Source organism: Centruroides sculpturatus, unplaced genomic scaffold (genome assembly GCF_000671375.1).
Source record: "Centruroides sculpturatus isolate CEXI.00-Female unplaced genomic scaffold, Cexi_2.0 scaffold67, whole genome shotgun sequence".
Classification (NCBI taxonomy): Eukaryota; Metazoa; Arthropoda; class Arachnida; order Scorpiones; family Buthidae; genus Centruroides; species Centruroides sculpturatus.
The window spans coordinates 1065031-1081908 of NW_019384305.1; the positions used below are offsets into that span (position 1 = coordinate 1065031).

Below are 16878 nucleotides of genomic sequence, written 5' to 3' on the forward strand. Positions count from 1 at the left end.
AATTTATAATGTAAGGAAAACTCCTTACATTATAAACTTAATAACTCCTGTGTTTTTATTATGCCAGAAGGAATTTGAGTCGATCCCCGCCTTGTATGTACTCAAACGTAATTAGTGTACTGCTGAGTTATTTCTACGTACAAAACAGTAGTTAATAGTGTTAAATGTTAAATTATCGTCGAGTACAGTTTACTATATTTTATGTATTTATTTGATGCAATTGAGACTACATTGAAATATGCATTTATTTTACTTAATTAATGATTTAAAAATAAGTAAAAAGTCATTTAACTTATAAAATAAACATACCACTTACCATATAAACCTAAATTATTGTATAAGTACGTATGACATAATATTATCCATAACATTGTGAAGACACGAATGCCATGCAACACGGGAATTCCATCAGAATCAGAAACATTAAAAATCTTCTTTCCATTTGATATAATCGAAAAACATCGAATAATTTGTACATATTTCACTAAAAATAATTAATATAAATAATTTTAAAACTGAAAATAATTGGTTTATTAGACAGGTTGCGGCCGACGTTTTCAACACGTAAACGTGTACGTCGGACGTTCAGCGCCACCTTCCTGTAAGCCTAGAAGTTTGACAATGACGTTTGGAACGTCGAGAATGATTCCACTGACGTTCCAAACGCCATTGTCAAACGTCTAGGCTTACAGGAAGGAGGCACTGAACGTCCGAAGTACACGTTGAAAACATCGGCCGCAACCTCTCTATTATTTCTTCAATATTCTTTAAAATCTGTGGCATCAAAATACTGTAAATATGTTTAAAAGTTTTCAATATTTTCACCTGTTTTTTTTTACTTTTAAATTTTAATTACTTACATCTTGAATCTTTCCAAGTACCTAAAGCCTTGATTTCATTATTATCCTTTGTTAAATGAACGTCCAACCACGAACCGATGATGGTAACTAAAAATAGCACTCCAAGCACAAATCTTAAAGTATTTTTATTAAAAAAAAGAAAAATACGAAGATTTTAAAATATTCTCGTGTGAATTCTCTATACTTACATTGCACAGATTTGATCTGTGGATAATTTAAAAATTTCTTTAATCTCGCAATTAGTTACTTCTGGATATAAATCGGTAAAAGGCGTAACTAAAAATCGATATAATTAATATTTTAATAAGAAAAATTACTATTTATATATTATAAGATTTAATTTTATTAACTAACTTGTATTGGCTAATTGTTGAACGTCTTGTTTTAAACAAGTAGATGGTAAACAAATGCTCCATCGAAATGGTTCACTGTAGAAATATTGTGCCATTTGAGAAATGTGTCCTATTACCTGATAAATCAAAATTTCTTTATAAATTATACGAAGAATTTTTAATTTAAAATCATATAAAATTTGCTATTATAATCAATATTTTTACTATAAAGTAATAAAATTCTTTTGGCTTCGAGTTCATGCCTTATGTACTGTACTTTCTATTAGTAAAGAAGTTAAATCAATAGCCTTAAATTAATCGTAATAAATAATATTTACTTAACTGTTTCCTTATCAATAAATTGTCTTAATTCTTTAACATGTTGATAGATTGGATAGAATCGTGGTTTAGGAGGTAATGGAGGATAAATGTGCAATGTACAGTATTGACCTTTTATAGTTTGTCCAGAATCTTTAATATGAAGTACATCAATACATTGATCGTACGCTCCCAGATCAGCGAATCCTCCTTGCAGTATTCCATTAGGAAATTTAGAAGTAGCATCTAACACTATAAAGTTTTATAATTAATTAATTGAAAATAATTTTAAATTTATATTTCAATAATGAAGATATAAACTTTGTTAAGCTATAAAATAATTATAAAATGTTTTCAGTGATAAGGTTAAAGTCTTATTATATATTTTAAGTTGTTAGTTAAACAATAGCAATGAAAATTAGCAATTTGGAGTTTCACATTCTCCAATTCGTTAGTACCATTAAAGTATTTAGCTTAATTCTAAACGATATATCTTCCATTTAGGGAGTTTCCTCAATACAGTGGTATACCTTAACTGGAATTATATCCCTCCACTGTTTTCTCTTCATAATATATTCTTACATTTTAATCATCATAAGTCTATATGGGTACATGTTCATTCATATTTTCCACTGGCATTAGTAATCGCGTATGTCTAATACCTATATAGAGGTGAGTTTTCACAGAAAGTCCTCTTGGAAGGCACTCAAACCCCTTGGTAGATCGTCGAATCCGTAATGGTCGAAAAAAAAAGAAGTCTTCGTAAGAATAAAGCTGAATTAGAGCTCAAGTGTCATTCACAAACTATCCTCCGGGTATCTTCAAGAAGCGAATCATCTACAATATGCCAAAAGAAAGAGCAAATCACCTTTAATAACAATGCATATGGTGAGCTATTGGAGTTTATTAGGCGCATATGGCCTGGATCGAAAAGTGGATGGACCGGATGAATATCAATGATATTAGAGAGATACCAGGGAAGAAGTGGAAGCGACAACTTGGTGGTGAATCCATAATGATTTGTGCTACAATTTCATGGGGAGGAAATTCTGACATCATGATTGTTGATAGTCGCATAAAGACTAGGGATTACTAGCAGATGCTTCAAGAGTATCTCCTCCCAGTTGCAGAGAAACTTGGAAGCGATAGATGGATACAGTCGACCCCCGTATAAGATCATTGATTATTCCGTTTTATATGAATTCCATGTTGTACGAGTCACTTAAATTTTACAAATACGTGAGCCGTTCACAGCCCGGTACATGTATTTGTAAAATGTAAGTGACTCGTACAACATGGAATTCATATAAAACGGAATAATCAATGATCTTATAGGGGGGTCGATGTATTTCAACAAGATAAGCATCCAAAAATGATTTGAAGACTACAATGTTGATGTTATTACGTGGTCACCAAGAAGTCCCCATCTTAATCCGATTGAAAACCTCTTGTCACATCTATCCAAGATGATATACCATGGTGTCCGGCAATTTCAGGACATCAGTTTACTCAAGATCGGCATCACTTTTCATTTTATCACAACTATTAATCAGGAGACTCTTCTATCAACATATTCCCTAACTCTTTACCTCCTTACAAAGGGTAATAACCTAATTAATAATGCTCGTCCTTCACCTTAAAAATTGCCTCTTTTCAATGTCAAAATTCCTATTTTCTATAACGACAAGAAAAATTCTGATAACAACCGAATTATTTTATAAAACAAGCATTAAAAAAACTAAAATAACAATGAGAATAAGTTATAAAAATGTTTAATTTAATCAAATAGTTATTTATAAATTACTATTATTATATATATAGGTCCTATATTTAAAAATAGGAAATCCAAATATATATTTTATAACTGTGTACTCATTATAAGAAGGTTTTTGAACTGTAGAAAAGACATTTAATCATGGTGATTGAAGTTAAGATAATTTAACAATAGTTTAAAAATAAGTTAATCCACTTGAAAATGAATTAATTTTAACCATTAATCTTAATAGTTTATGGTTTATTTTGGTTATAATCTTAAAAATTAATGTGATTTTTTAATAAAAATTCATAAAAATAGTTATGATTTTAAATTATTTTAATAAATTTTTTATACTTTATGGGTGAGAATTGCTTACATTTTTAAAGAATTGAATATTTTACACTGACAGTTTCCTCCTGGGAACAGTAGGAATGAGAGGAAATATATACTTTTATCACCAGTTAAAAGTACATATTTTCCCTTAAAAAAGTATAAAAAAAAACATCCAATTTAATGTAATAATTTAATAATATAAATAAAATATGCATTCAAGTGTAAGTGATGATGTATATAAATACACAGGTTATGCTTTAACTTATCATAGTAAATAGATATAAAATTATACTAAAAAATAAATAATAAATAAAATTTATAAAAATTCTTACTGTTTATTTTATTATTAACTATTTAATAGTTCTTTTACTAAATAAAAACAAGTATTTTTTTTAATTTTTAAAGTCAAATTAATGTGTTTTAAAAGTACTTACTCATGACAGCCCATGTCTTTAATTGTCTTAATTCTTTCATATAATGATCCAAATCAATTTTGCATCCTTCAGAAACATTAAAATTGTTTTTATCCATTAAAAATTTCAAATTATCCAACAAATTATTGATGATATACTTGAATTTATCTTCCATCTTCTTCCATGTGTTTACAATGTCTTCATTATAAACATTATTATTATTTTCTATACGATTATGACCGGAACAAATAATTATTATATTTAAAAGAATAAAAAATGCTGTATAAAATCCTTTCATATCTGTTTTCAGTAGGAGAGAGACTTTCCTTTACTTGATGTGATTCGAGTTGTTCCAGTTATATAACTCGTTGAGGTACCTCTTAACAAGTGATTAAATAGGGCAACTAAATTAAATTTCCCTTTCTACTTAACAATTTTTACGGAGGATAAATGTGCAATGTACAGTATTGACCTTTTATAGTTTGTCCAGAATCTTTAATATGAAGTACATCAATACATTGATCGTACGCTCCCAGATCAGCGAATCCTCCTTGCAGTATTCCATTAGGAAATTTAGAAGTAGCATCTAACACTATAAAGTTTTATAATTAATTAATTGAAAATAATTTTAAATTTATATTTCAATAATGAAGATATAAACTTTGTTAAGCCATAAAATAATTATAAAATGTTTTAAGTGATAAGGTTAAAGTCTTATTATATATTTTAAGTTGTTAGTTAAACAATAGCAATGAAAATTAGCAATTTGGAGTTTCACATTCTCCAATTCGTTAGTACCATTAAAGTATTTAGCTTAATTCTAAACGATATATCTTCCATTTAGGGAGTTTCCTCAATACAGTGGTATACCTTAACTGGAATTATATCCCTCCACTGTTTTCTCTTCATAATATATTCTTACATTTTAATCATCATAAGTCTATATGGGTACATGTTCATTCATATTTTCCACTGGCATTAGTAATCGCGTATGTCTAATACCTATATAGAGGTGAGTTTTCACAGAAAGTCCTCTNTAGTAAAATACTTTTATTTAAGTATTGTTTTATAAAAGTGGATATTAAGAGGTTAACAACACGGAAATCTATATAAATATAATTAAACACGTGCTTGACTAAATATATATACAGTATAAACAGGTAGAAGTTGCTAGCATTTTATAGACAAATCTTTACTTTCTTTTCGTAAATGGTATAAATTTTCGTATTAAATTTATATATAGATAAATATCGTGAGATAGTACGGTGGGAATCGCTAAATACTGTCGCCACGTGGAGTTTTTCATATATTCTTCAAGTTTTTAACACCTAAATAGGTGTTACTTTCCCATAGAAAGCCCCTCTTGAAGTGTACTTAGAAAAGAGATCATGCATTACTAAAAATTAACATTTAGAGTGAAAAACCAGATTGTATTTCCTGAAAGACCTACAAAAAAAGTTGAAGGAGAAGGCAAAAATAAGCGAAGAAACAATAAAAATTGAATTATTTTCAATTATTTAATGAAGCAACAATTGATCGAAATAAGTAACAAAATACTATTATTGTTTCTGGACATTAAATGAATTTAATAACTCGATATTCTCTTACATCACTTCTATTTACTTCAAATGTATTAATATTATTATTTGCTTTGTGTTTTTTAATGTGTGGACTTTATACAGAACTCGTCTTTGATTTTTCTTCTACGTTTATTAACAGGTAAGTCGTTTTTTTAAATTTGGTTCAAAAACTACGTATAAAATACATTACAACAATACACTTTCTTTCGTAGATTTTACGATTTCAAATTACTTTCATTGCTGTTTTCTTGGATTGGTATCTTACTAATAATTGTTTTTATGTACGGTTTAATTGTTTTTATAATGTCTACAAGAAACGACGATTTACATTATAAAAAAGTAGCTAAAGAAAAGCGTATACAAGCTGAAAGATTCCTTTTCTCTTATATTTTTGTGGAATTGACTGTTTTTTTATTCTTACCTGGAGGGGTTATATATTGTTTTAATGATATAAATTTAGTAGAAAGTCGATTTGAAGCGGCTCTTCGATACGGTATGAAATATTACAAGAAAGATAGAAATCTAAAATTTCAAATCCAATACATTCAAAGGATTTATGATTGTTGTGGTTCTAAAGACTTTACTGGTTGGTTTCGTGTTTCGTGGATGTCCTCGAAGTATGTCGATACTGATAGACCCAATACGAGTAAAGCGTAAGTGTTACATTATCTTAATTTGAATAATTAAATAAATTGTGTATAATTTATTAAAATATCTCGTGTAAAACTTAACTATAAACATTATGAATTGAGGCATAAACGTACATCAAAGGTGCATTACAATGATACACTTAGCTTTTTGAATTTGTAATTGCGTATGGACATAAATTACTTATAGGAAAGTATACGGGATAATAATAAAATCTCGATCCATTTTTTTGTGAAAATGGTAACAGAATCACTTGTATGCAGATCATATGAAATCTGCTGATTCAAGAAGTGAGAATTGCTATTGTTTGGGAATGTTTTGGTGGATGAAGTATAGACAAACTTCGTCCAGAAATTCAGGATGTCTGCTCCGAAAGGGATAATATCAGGCTGTTGGTTAACAAATTCAGGCGAACGGATGACTTAAACGATGCAAAACGTTCCATAATATCGGACGAAATGGTTCAACGAGCAGAAACTGCAATAACACAGAGTCTACGTCATTAAGAGCCGGGTGTTCACTGTGACACAACCGTCATTGTGGGAGATGCTTCATTATAAACTCATAAAATAAGCATAGCATGTCCTGGTGTAACATAAGCTGGGGGAGACAAAAATGAACTATGCCACTTGCCAAGCAATGTATCGCGATTTCTTGAAAGGTATGGAACAGGAGGATTTTATAGTACATGATCTTGTTACCATGTAAGGTTTTCAGGTTTTTCACGTGTCTAATACCCAAGTAAGTCCAATTTTCCATTAAAGTCTTCAAGGGAGGCATCTTTCCTTGGCAGATCTCCCATGTGTTTGTTGCATTACCTTATCCCATCAAATGAAACCACAAATTTTTATGAGTGAGTTGATATGGAGCCGTATTCTGGTCACTGTCTCTGGTCTCTCGTCTCTTGCAAGCCGGTCGCTGATTGGCTAATCATTTGGATTAGCCAATCAACAATCGGCTTACGAGAGACCAGAGACAGTGACCAGAATATGGCCCATGGACTCGTGGGCATCCATCCTTAACTTTCATTATGGGCTTGACCGAACTCACGCTAGTTACTGAAAGCATACACAGTATTTTCCTTTGATATTTTAATTAATAAAATATTTTACAGATTATTCAAGAATAGCGATTATTACTTGGATGATGTTCCAATATCTTGTTGCAATATATATTCTAAGAAGCCGTGTTTTAATCAATTCATAAATACGGAAATTGCACAAAATTATTCGTTGGTTATTAATCAAATTGGATGCAAAGAAGTTCTAACGAAGTATTACTTTAATACTGTATTAAAATTAGCGCTAATATTCATTGCCGTGGAATTATTAACTGTAATAATTTATATACAGTTTAATTCTAAATTATATTGAAATTATTTATATCGTATTTATTCCTTTATATTTCAGTTAGTTCAAGTCATTATAAGTTATCAACTGTACTATTATTTTAAATTGCTACTGGATAAGAAATCGGAGAAGACTTGTAGAATAATATTAATTAATTAAAGAAATTCATAACAGAGATTGAAACTTTATACATTTACTTAACCCCATAATACTCATATTGCACATTATGACGATATTCCAACACATTATATACAATACGTGCTTTGTACTCCATTGTATTCCTGTGTACAGTATACCCCCTATAACACTGTAGATAATTCCGTGTTATATGAGTTCCATGTTGTACGAGTCACTTAGATTTTACAAATATGTGCGCCGGGCTGTGAACGGCTCACGTATTTGTAAAATCTAAGTGACTCGTACAACATGAAATTCATATAACACGGAATTATCTACAGTGTTATAGGGAGGTCTACTGTATTCCATTGTAATAATGGAATGGGAACTTGTAATAATATATATGTAATTGTACACAATTCCATTGCAGTAGATTCTGATTTAAATTCTATAAATATTCCTTAATAAATATATTGAGGAATATTTATTATCTCGTATTACAAAACTCATTCATATATGTCGCCATCTGTTGGTCTTGAAAGAAATTAGTTATTCCTAATTAATGTTTAAATTCGATGCTGTTTATTAATTTTTTATTTAATTAAAAAAATTATTTACTGTTGCGTTACAATTTCATATTTCATATTCAATTAAAATTTTCTTTTAAAAAATAATAATTAACATTTGTGAAATATTTCTAAAATTTATTAGTGTCGCCATCTTTCGAGCCAAAAAGAAATTTATATGAAAATATTTCAATTATAGCTTGTAATTCATTTCAAATAATTACAATTAATAATCATAATAATTTAGAAAAAAAATCTAATGTTTTTATTGAAATATAAACTTAGTTTTATTATAATTTACTGTAAATTTACGTTATATTCAATAATTATACAATATATATATATATATATACACATATAAATCCAGTGTTCATCTATTAATAAACATTTAATAAGTAATTAAACAATGAATCAATTGATGATAATTAATATGTCATAATTACATTTCTATTAATTACTATGTCATTTCCTTTTAATGATGATATCTTACAACCAACCATTTGATAGAAGGTCCTAATGATCTTTCTCCTCTAATTAACCTTTATCTGCTTAAATTATTATCAATATTCTAAATGAACAAAGTTTTTATTCTCTAATATCAAACGTTACTTCTCAACTACCATCCTGTTACGTCACACATATACCATTTTATTAATTACGTGTATAACGTACTATACAAGACAGTGTATCTACGTGCGAATTCTCATTCTCTTTTAAATACACATCTAAAACACTGATTCTAATAGTGATCACTACAGTGGTTCTTTATCCTATGGGCAAATATGATGTAGAGTACAGTGATTACACCAAAATAATGTATAGTATTACCTAATGAAATCCCCAATTATGCATGCTCTTATAATTGCTGACGATCTTCCATTAATGAAAAGTGTTCTTTGTTTTCAAGTTTGATGTCAACAAGAGACGGCACTCACTATTTCTCGTGGGAATAGGAGGGAAACGGGGAGAAACAGTCAATTGATTTTCTATTTCTGCTAATTAGATGATTTAGCAAACGGTACTTGTCAGATTTGGCCATTTGTCTTTAGATTTTGCTATATTTCAAGGCAGATAGCGATATGGTGACTTTTTCATGTCTAATACATTTTTGATGGAAACTGTATTTTTTCCTTCTAATAGAAAGAATTGAACGAGGAATTTTTATCATAGTATCATCCATGGTAACAAAATACCTTAAGTACCCTTTCAGAATCCTATTATACATCATGGTATATTGGAATCAATATAAAGAGATTAATAATTATTATTTTTTATTGTAATGTATTATTTCGATTGCAAAAATATTCGTCATTTTGCTCCCTTACAACATGGATCTCACTATCTCCCAGTGGTTAAAACCACTGAACTCCTAACGTGGAGTTTTCTGGACTTTTCTCGCGTGTCTAAAATCTAAACAGGGGGCATGCTTCCTATATAAAGATCTCTTAAGTGTTATTTTGCCGTATTCCATCAAACCAAACCCCTAGCAACAAGAGATTCTAACTATCATAAATCAATAAATCAATTTTTAATAATAATTATTAAAATCTTACAATGATATTGAATGTAAAAACTGCATTACTTGCCATTATTTGTTTTATTTCTTTTCATATTTTCAAAATTCTATATAAAGTAAAAGGATTTAAAAATCAATCCCTGTTGATCCCATTCTTTTTATCACCCTTACTTATCACTTTCCAACCCTTTCCATCTGATTATTTCTTTATATATATATCCTATATTATCCAATAGTAAACTTATTGATCTTTTGCAGATCCTGATATACCAGTTGGTAAACACACAGTTCCTTTTTTAAATAAAAATAAAAAATTTTCTATATTATTAATCATTATAAAATGACAAAAAGCTTAATTTTAGGGGTAGGGATGAGTTTTATAAAAAATTGTAAATGATAATAACGAGTAAAATCGTCATTAAGTCCGACCCTACTGGAGATACACACGACTCCCTTTATCTCCCTACCCTTTCTACCTTTAACTACCAAAATTTAACGTCATCAATACCCCTAATGTGCAAACTTTCCTGCAAAATTTCAAAAATTTTCAACAAAAGGCACAGGAGTTATTAAGCTTCAAACAGGATACGCTGGCACACAAACATGGTTACACATGTACGCATTACTACTATAAAATTTAATAAATAATTTTAAAGACTATTTAAGGCTTTAAATACAAATATATTTTTTTATTTAAAACAGATATAAAATTAAATTTAAGTAAAGAAAAAAAATCATTTTAAAATTTATTGCTTACTCCATGAATTTATTTAAATAGTATAAAAGCTATTTTTTTTATTATTATAAAATTAATCCTATTAATTTTTCACTTTTAGAATATTTATTATTTGACCTTTAAGATAATAATTTACTTTTTATTCTTTCAAAAAATAATAAAAAAATCGTTTAGAAAGTTTGCGGATAAATAAATAGCTTTTGTGACAAGATAAATCGGGAGATAACTTCGGCATCAAATTTAACTATTATCAGTTTTCGAGATGGGATTTTATTTTGTATCAGTTTTATATAGAAAATATATATTTATTTTATAAGAATTTATGCTCGCCACCTTAAATTAGTAGTGGCTTGCCTCTGTACATCATACTTTTCCTTTAACAATACTGTCGCGCCAGTCTTCTGACACCATTCGGGGGAAATTGCTTGAATTGAAATTACGCGATTTTCCAGTCTATTTATAGTTAATCTGGACCTTCTACTCCTGCTCTTTCTATATCTGGACTCGGCTTTCATCTGTCTAACTCCGTTCTCGAGATTAAGGACGGACAGTCAGACAGATGGAATAAGATATACGTTTTGCCTCGAATATACTATTTCGATTTTCGATAAAGTTTACTTCAAAATTAAGGCTCTAGGAGGAAATTTAGCGTTTATTTATCCTTAATTTGAATATTACATAAGCTTTCTAACGAATTCCGGGAGTGCAAATGGATGACATGGAATGTGGAATTGACAATTGCATCAAAAATGGGACAATGTACCTTCCATTTCCATGCTCGTAAAGTTGCATTCGCTGCATTTTACGACTTTTTATACCCTAAATTCAGTAGAAAACGTACGAGATAGTCGCATTTAGGAGACAGCAGCGCTAAATTTTCCCTAGCGGCTGGATTTTAAAGACAAAAAATATTTTCCTGAAAATCGATACAGCATACGTTACGCACTATATATACCAAATTTAGTTGAGATTTGCCTGCTAGTACTTTCTACAGAGACCACTGAACAGCTGCAATTAATTATGATTACCCTGTATGCAAATACAATTTGACTCATTCCATTTAATGACTCCTGTATGAAAACATTTGTAAATAATAATAAATTATTACTTGAAAATTAAAATCATTAATTTATTTACGATATTTTTTTAATTATACAGTGTGTAAATTTAATTAATTATTGATATATAAAGTAAGGAGAATCACGAGTTTAATCATTCGTAACACCGTATTACTGAATACAGGTAGAAGATCCAGAAAATTTTATCAAAATTCTACAGATTTCATGAAAAATTTTTTACAATTGATAATCATTTTAAATGAAATTTAAATTTTGCGTATAGATTTTTATGTTTTAACCACGTTACCATGAAAATTCCATTCGTTTTTCAGTCCAAAGTTTAATGTCAATCGTATGAAGACGTGAGGATCTTGAAAAACAAATATTGCAATATTATCAGGTGTATGTTTTAAACCATACAAATTATATATTATAAATAGATGGCCATCCTCCATGGCATCCATAAAGGCCATAAAGGCTTCAAAATCTATGATTTTGAAGCCTTTATGGCCATGGCTTCAAAATATATGATTTTGAAGCCATGGAGAATGGCCTTTGAAGCCTTTGAAGCTATAGAGGATGGCCTTTGAAGATTCTGAAGCCACAGAGTTTACAAACCATGAGGTTAAATATCTTCCATGGCTTCAAAATTTATGATTTTGAAGCCATGGAATGATCTTCAAATGGAAGACGTAACCTTAAGATTTTGAAGACATAGTAGAAAAATAGAAATGTATATTATTCTATTAGTTCTTATGCAATAAAATTCGTAAAAAAATGATGATAACGTTGGCAAATCTTAAATTATAATGTTTTTCTTTTTTTAATTTCAAGCATTAGAAAATAATATGAGATATTCATCGTATACAACAATAAATCGCGAAAAGTTTTTGAAAATATACATTAAAACCACCAAATTAAAGTAGCTAGACATGCAAACAATCTACTAAATTTATTTGATTTGTTTACTGGAATTTCATAGCTACTAAATCGTCTTTTGTGATGGGGATTATGAATGAATAGAGGACACCATCAAACTTTTGATGAAGTTTTCTATCTTGTTTTGATTTATTATATTATGCAGTAATCTGGCAAGGAAAAAAAAAGAAAAAATAGTAAAGTGAAAGCCATTAACGTTGAGAAAAAAAACATAAAGAAAACGCCAAGATTTGCAGTTATTTATCAGTTTTTTTAAGATAGAAAAATAAAGAAGAATTATTGAAAAATCGTGATCTATGATTTATGTACATTATTTATAAATAATTCTTTTTTCCTTCATGTTACAAGCAGTTCTTTAACTTTTACTTTATACTTCATGAAAGATGAATAGATCTTTCTGTTATTTAGCATTTTTAGTAAGATTTGAATCTTAAAGTATCGATAAAAAGACATTTTTAAAATTATTTTTCCATAAATTATAAACATTTTTTTTTTGCAATTGATTAATAGCCAAGACTGTATTTTATTTCTGTGATTTTTTTACTTGTGTTTTCCTGTAATTTCACGTAACATTTACGTGAACTTCCAGGAGAGAAACCTTACACGAAAATAACGTAACGAGAGCATTGCAATACGCGGGTAATCTGCCAAATAATGGTACTGTACCTCCCGGAAGGACTTTTGTGGAGTAACCTGTCCTAATTAGGTGTTAGATAAGTGAAAAAAAACCATACCTGGGCCGCCTTCGTGTGGTTAACACGTAAATAGAGTCCGATTTTCAATAGAAAGTCCTTCCAGAAGGCACCCAGTCCTTGGAAGATCATCACTTGAGTGGTACAATGTGTTGTGTTATCGTATTCCATAAACTAACCTTTACCTAAGAAATAAATTTAGTGATGTAATGCCTGCGGTTTCTATTTATGTTATTAGTTCTACTGTAATAATTTAAAATTTCGTTTTGGCATATAATGGCTTTGGTGTTAAATTTCTCTGTGTCTGTTTAATATGTCCTGTAGCTCTCTGAAATTTTTAGTGTAAAAAGCTTTTGGGCATTAAGAGATTTTACAGCTGTACTTTTCTAAAGTGTGTTCCCACGAGGAAACGGCATAAAATCGATCTTCTGTATCGCTGTCGAAAATATGAGTTTACCTGCACAAGGACCTATTCTCCGAGTGTTTTTAGCTCATCTAATTAATTATTTGCTATCATTTTTGCTTTACCTATCTGTATTGGACGTGTTGATATGGCAACAATTTGGAAAACTTGTAGACCTGTAAATTCCACTGTCTGTCTGCCTGGCTTTCCTTAATCTGAAACTTGGGGTCTTCACCAACAAGGGACCCAAACCAATCTTTTATAAGAAAATACTTCCCCCTAAAACATTTCCCCGAAAGAAAATATCTGAAATCAACAATATATATATACACGAGACCCCTAATTTAAATTTGCATGAGCGCCCATAAAGCTATAACGAGCTACTGATCACCCTGCATATATACTTGTGCATGATATATAGTTTAATTTACTGTTTTATTACTTTATAAATAGTACTTTTAATCATTTAGTAAAAGTTTTATTATCTATAAATAAATACTTTCTTTAATGTAAATGCGACAGAGTATATTTTTTTTACATAAAAAGTAAAAGAAAGTGTTTTTACACATGATAAAATAGTAGAAATTATTATTATTTATAATAAATAAGATAGAAATGTATTAAATACAATAGTGTAATATAAGTAAGTAGTTATATTGTTGTACTATTCTGTAACCGTTAAGGGGACTAAAGCCGTTTTATTAATTGTACAAATCCAATTTTCGTAATCGTATAACGTGTCTGGAGGACATGAACGAACTTTTCCATGCCAATTTTCACACTGAAGATAGAGGCTCGAGTTCGTATAAGGAAACATCCCACTTCGTTGTGTACAGTTCTTATCAATTTCTGGCTGAGCTGTTGTAATTCTTGTTCTTGATCCGGTACCTAAAAAAAGGAATAAAATCACAATAATTTACTTTACAATTTAAAAAAAAAAAAGCAATAAATTCCATGTTATAAACTTACTGTTATCGCAATTTGCATTTTCGGGATAATCGCATTGTTCTTTATCTTCATTATAATGAAGGCTCGCTGGACAGTTATGCAAATAAGGAATGTAATTAGAACATTGATAAAATGTGCTACAATCGGCAGGATTTTTAAATAATCCATTAGCTGTTGGGCATTCGAATGGATTTAGAGTAGGTGAAGGTGTAGTAATTAAACACATAACTCTGTCTTCAAAATCGCAATTTTCAAGAATGGGATTGAATAATTCTCCATCTTCACATTTTCTTTCGAATAATTCATTATCTAAACATAAATAATACGTTTTACAATCCGTGGCACTGGGTAATAAACAACAACTGCATGGGCAACTTGTAATTGAAGACCATTGATTTCGCTTTATAATAGTCGCCGAATTTACAAATCTTATTGCAAAATAACCTGAAATAATAATAAAATATTTTATTAATAAATGAAATTTTAATGTAAATTAATTAATTAACGAGTGACATACGATATTTCTAAGTACAAAGTTTATTCAGTTATATAAAGTCTCATTTATTAGACTAAATATTTTCGTTATTTAAGTTCAAAGTAGATGTTAAATATAAACAAACTTTTGTTTATCATTTAATAAAATTATAAAATAAAAATGTTATTTTGAATTTTATTAACGCATCAGAGCAATTACTAAACAGAAATTATCATAAATTTCATAATATTCAAGCGATAAAATAGCAAATTAGCATTGATATTACCCAAGAATTGTCATTAAAATAAATTATCAGGAGCGATAAGGAAACATAAAAAATAAAAAAAAAAACTATTTTAAAAATAAAAAACGAAACTATTTACACATAAATTACTAAATAATTAATTAATCTTTAAAAATAAATTAATTTTTACGTAAAAAAAATCATTAAAAATTTGAATGATGTAAGAACACTTGTATTAAATTCTAATTATCTTATTATAATTATACCATTGTTTTAACACGTAAAAGAAGGGTAAAAATTTAATAAAGTACCAAGCTATTTTCTAGATCAGTTTTATTGAAAATTTCCTATCGAGTTGTTAATAATGGTTACTGGAAAACACTGTTAAAGCTTTATTGACTACCTCCTGGATAATGTCAATGACATTGCTATGATCTCCTGCTAAGGAAAGTATCTTATCACTTTTTTTTTATTATTATTTATTTATTTATGAAAGTTTTCATTCAATTCACTCAATTTTCTAACCTTTTCAACAGATTTTCATTAATTAAATCCATACCAAATAACACTAACGTTGAAAACACAAAAAAAACCCGCTTATTAATATGTAAATGTAATAAAATCCTACCCCAATTTATATTAAATTAATTAATTTTTTAAAGTACGAAATAAATATGAAGTTAAAGCAATAAAAACAATTTATTTTAATTATTATTATATAGATTTTATTATTTAATAAACGACTGAAAAAAAAATATATATATTTTTTTTCCCTTCTTTTTAAATGAATTAATTGCTTTAAATGGTGTAAAAATTATTATAATAATTAACTAAATTAATTAATTGATTTGTTTATTATATTCTAAGTTTAATTAAATTAAAGAAAATTAAAATATATATCAAGTCATTCGATAGAACGTGTAATTTTATCATAAAACGACACGTCGTTTAGGGAATTTTCTTTAAAAAAATTTCCCTTCAACCCCTTAAAAAAATCAACAATATATCACATTAAATAAATCCTTATTTAATTGATATTAATAGCAATTAACTACTGTAATTAATAATACAAATCTCTGGTAAATATCAATTAACTTATTAATCATTAAAACTTTTATCAGTTTTACTTAATTAAAATATTAATAAACAATTAAGCTTAGAGAGAAACAGAGAGTTTAATTAATTATTAAAGTTATTCGATTAATTAATTGATTTATTTTTTATAATATAGTATTAAGTATATATATTAAGAATTTCAAGTGAAAATCAACCAACCTAGTAATGCAAGATGTACAGTAATAACGAGAAGGATACGAGAGAGCATGATGTACTGTACGTTCAATCAATTCAATATACAATTGTGTGTTATCTAGAAATGGTTTAATCAATTTATAGTAAGGTAATTTCAACTGATAAAACTCTTATCAATACTGTTCAAATTTAATGACAATCGTGGTATCAAAGCATATTTGTTAATTTATAAACTCGGATTTTCCTATTTTACTATGATAATTCGTTTTATATCGATAAAATTTCCTGATATTTTTCACTTTATAATCTCTTGAAAGCTTGCAGATTACACCAGTCGATCCCCA

The 16878-nt window shown here is 28.4% G+C and overlaps 3 protein-coding genes across 5 annotated transcripts; 1 reads left to right on the forward strand and 2 right to left on the reverse strand.

Annotated features, from left to right (window-relative positions):
- Positions 1–207: 207 nt before the first annotated feature.
- Positions 208–5189, reverse strand: LOC111618626 (nose resistant to fluoxetine protein 6-like). Its single transcript, XM_023360184.1, has 9 exons — positions 5162–5189; positions 4485–4604; positions 4034–4099; positions 1536–1762; positions 1215–1329; positions 1049–1136; positions 861–973; positions 310–484; positions 208–226 (listed from the first exon to the last, which is right to left on the reverse strand). The coding sequence occupies exons 1-9, from the start codon at positions 5187–5189 to the stop codon at positions 208–210; spliced, it is 951 nt and encodes a 316-aa protein (XP_023215952.1).
- Positions 5135–7766, forward strand: LOC111618881 (peripherin-2-like). 2 transcript variants are annotated; one of them, XM_023360517.1, is made up of 4 exons: positions 5135–5731; positions 5805–6245; positions 7355–7513; positions 7650–7766. In XM_023360517.1, exons 1-4 carry the CDS (start codon positions 5592–5594, stop codon positions 7651–7653), a joined length of 744 nt encoding a protein of 247 aa, XP_023216285.1. In that variant the 5' UTR covers positions 5135–5591; the 3' UTR covers positions 7654–7766. The 2 variants fall into 2 exon arrangements, with proteins under 2 accessions (XP_023216285.1, XP_023216277.1); XM_023360509.1 differs by having other exon boundaries at positions 7355–7574; positions 7650–7765.
- Positions 7767–14153: 6387 nt separating this feature from the next.
- Positions 14154–16656, reverse strand: LOC111618538 (chondroitin proteoglycan 2-like). 2 transcript variants are annotated; one of them, XM_023360104.1, is made up of 3 exons: positions 16559–16650; positions 14586–14873; positions 14154–14504 (listed from the first exon to the last, which is right to left on the reverse strand). In XM_023360104.1, the coding sequence occupies exons 1-3, from the start codon at positions 16605–16607 to the stop codon at positions 14281–14283; spliced, it is 561 nt and encodes a 186-aa protein (XP_023215872.1). In that variant the 5' UTR covers positions 16608–16650; the 3' UTR covers positions 14154–14280. The 2 variants fall into 2 exon arrangements, with proteins under 2 accessions (XP_023215872.1, XP_023215863.1); XM_023360095.1 differs by having other exon boundaries at positions 14155–14504; positions 14586–15008; positions 16559–16656.
- Positions 16657–16878: the final 222 nt, after the last annotated feature.

What these genes read in the sequence shown, in the direction of transcription:
- LOC111618538 (XM_023360095.1), bottom strand. Translation starts at nt 16,607, where the DNA reads ATGCTCTCTCGTATCCTTCTCGTTATTACTGTACATCTTGCATTACTA. An exon ending in TGTACATCTTGCATTACTAG is followed by an intron (nt 15,009 to 16,558) that starts GTTGGTTGATTT and finishes TTATTATTTCAG; the next exon opens with GTTATTTTGCAATAAGATTT. An exon ending in AAATGCAAATTGCGATAACA is followed by an intron (nt 14,505 to 14,585) that starts GTAAGTTTATAA and finishes TCCTTTTTTTAG; the next exon opens with GTACCGGATCAAGAACAAGA.
- LOC111618626 (XM_023360184.1), bottom strand. Translation starts at nt 5,189, where the DNA reads ATGCTAGCAACTTCTACCTGTTTATACT. An exon ending in ACAGATCAAATCTGTGCAAT is followed by an intron (nt 974 to 1,048) that starts GTAAGTATAGAG and finishes AAATACTTTAAG; the next exon opens with ATTTGTGCTTGGAGTGCTAT. An exon ending in TACTTGGAAAGATTCAAGAT is followed by an intron (nt 485 to 860) that starts GTAAGTAATTAA and finishes AATTATTTTTAG; the next exon opens with TGAAATATGTACAAATTATT.
- LOC111618881 (XM_023360509.1), top strand. Translation starts at nt 5,592, where the DNA reads ATGAATTTAATAACTCGATATTCTCTTACATCACTTCTATTTACTTCA. An exon ending in AGACCCAATACGAGTAAAGC is followed by an intron (nt 6,246 to 7,354) that starts GTAAGTGTTACA and finishes AATATTTTACAG; the next exon opens with ATTATTCAAGAATAGCGATT. An exon ending in TTGCCGTGGAATTATTAACT is followed by an intron (nt 7,575 to 7,649) that starts GTAATAATTTAT and finishes TTTATATTTCAG; the next exon opens with TTAGTTCAAGTCATTATAAG.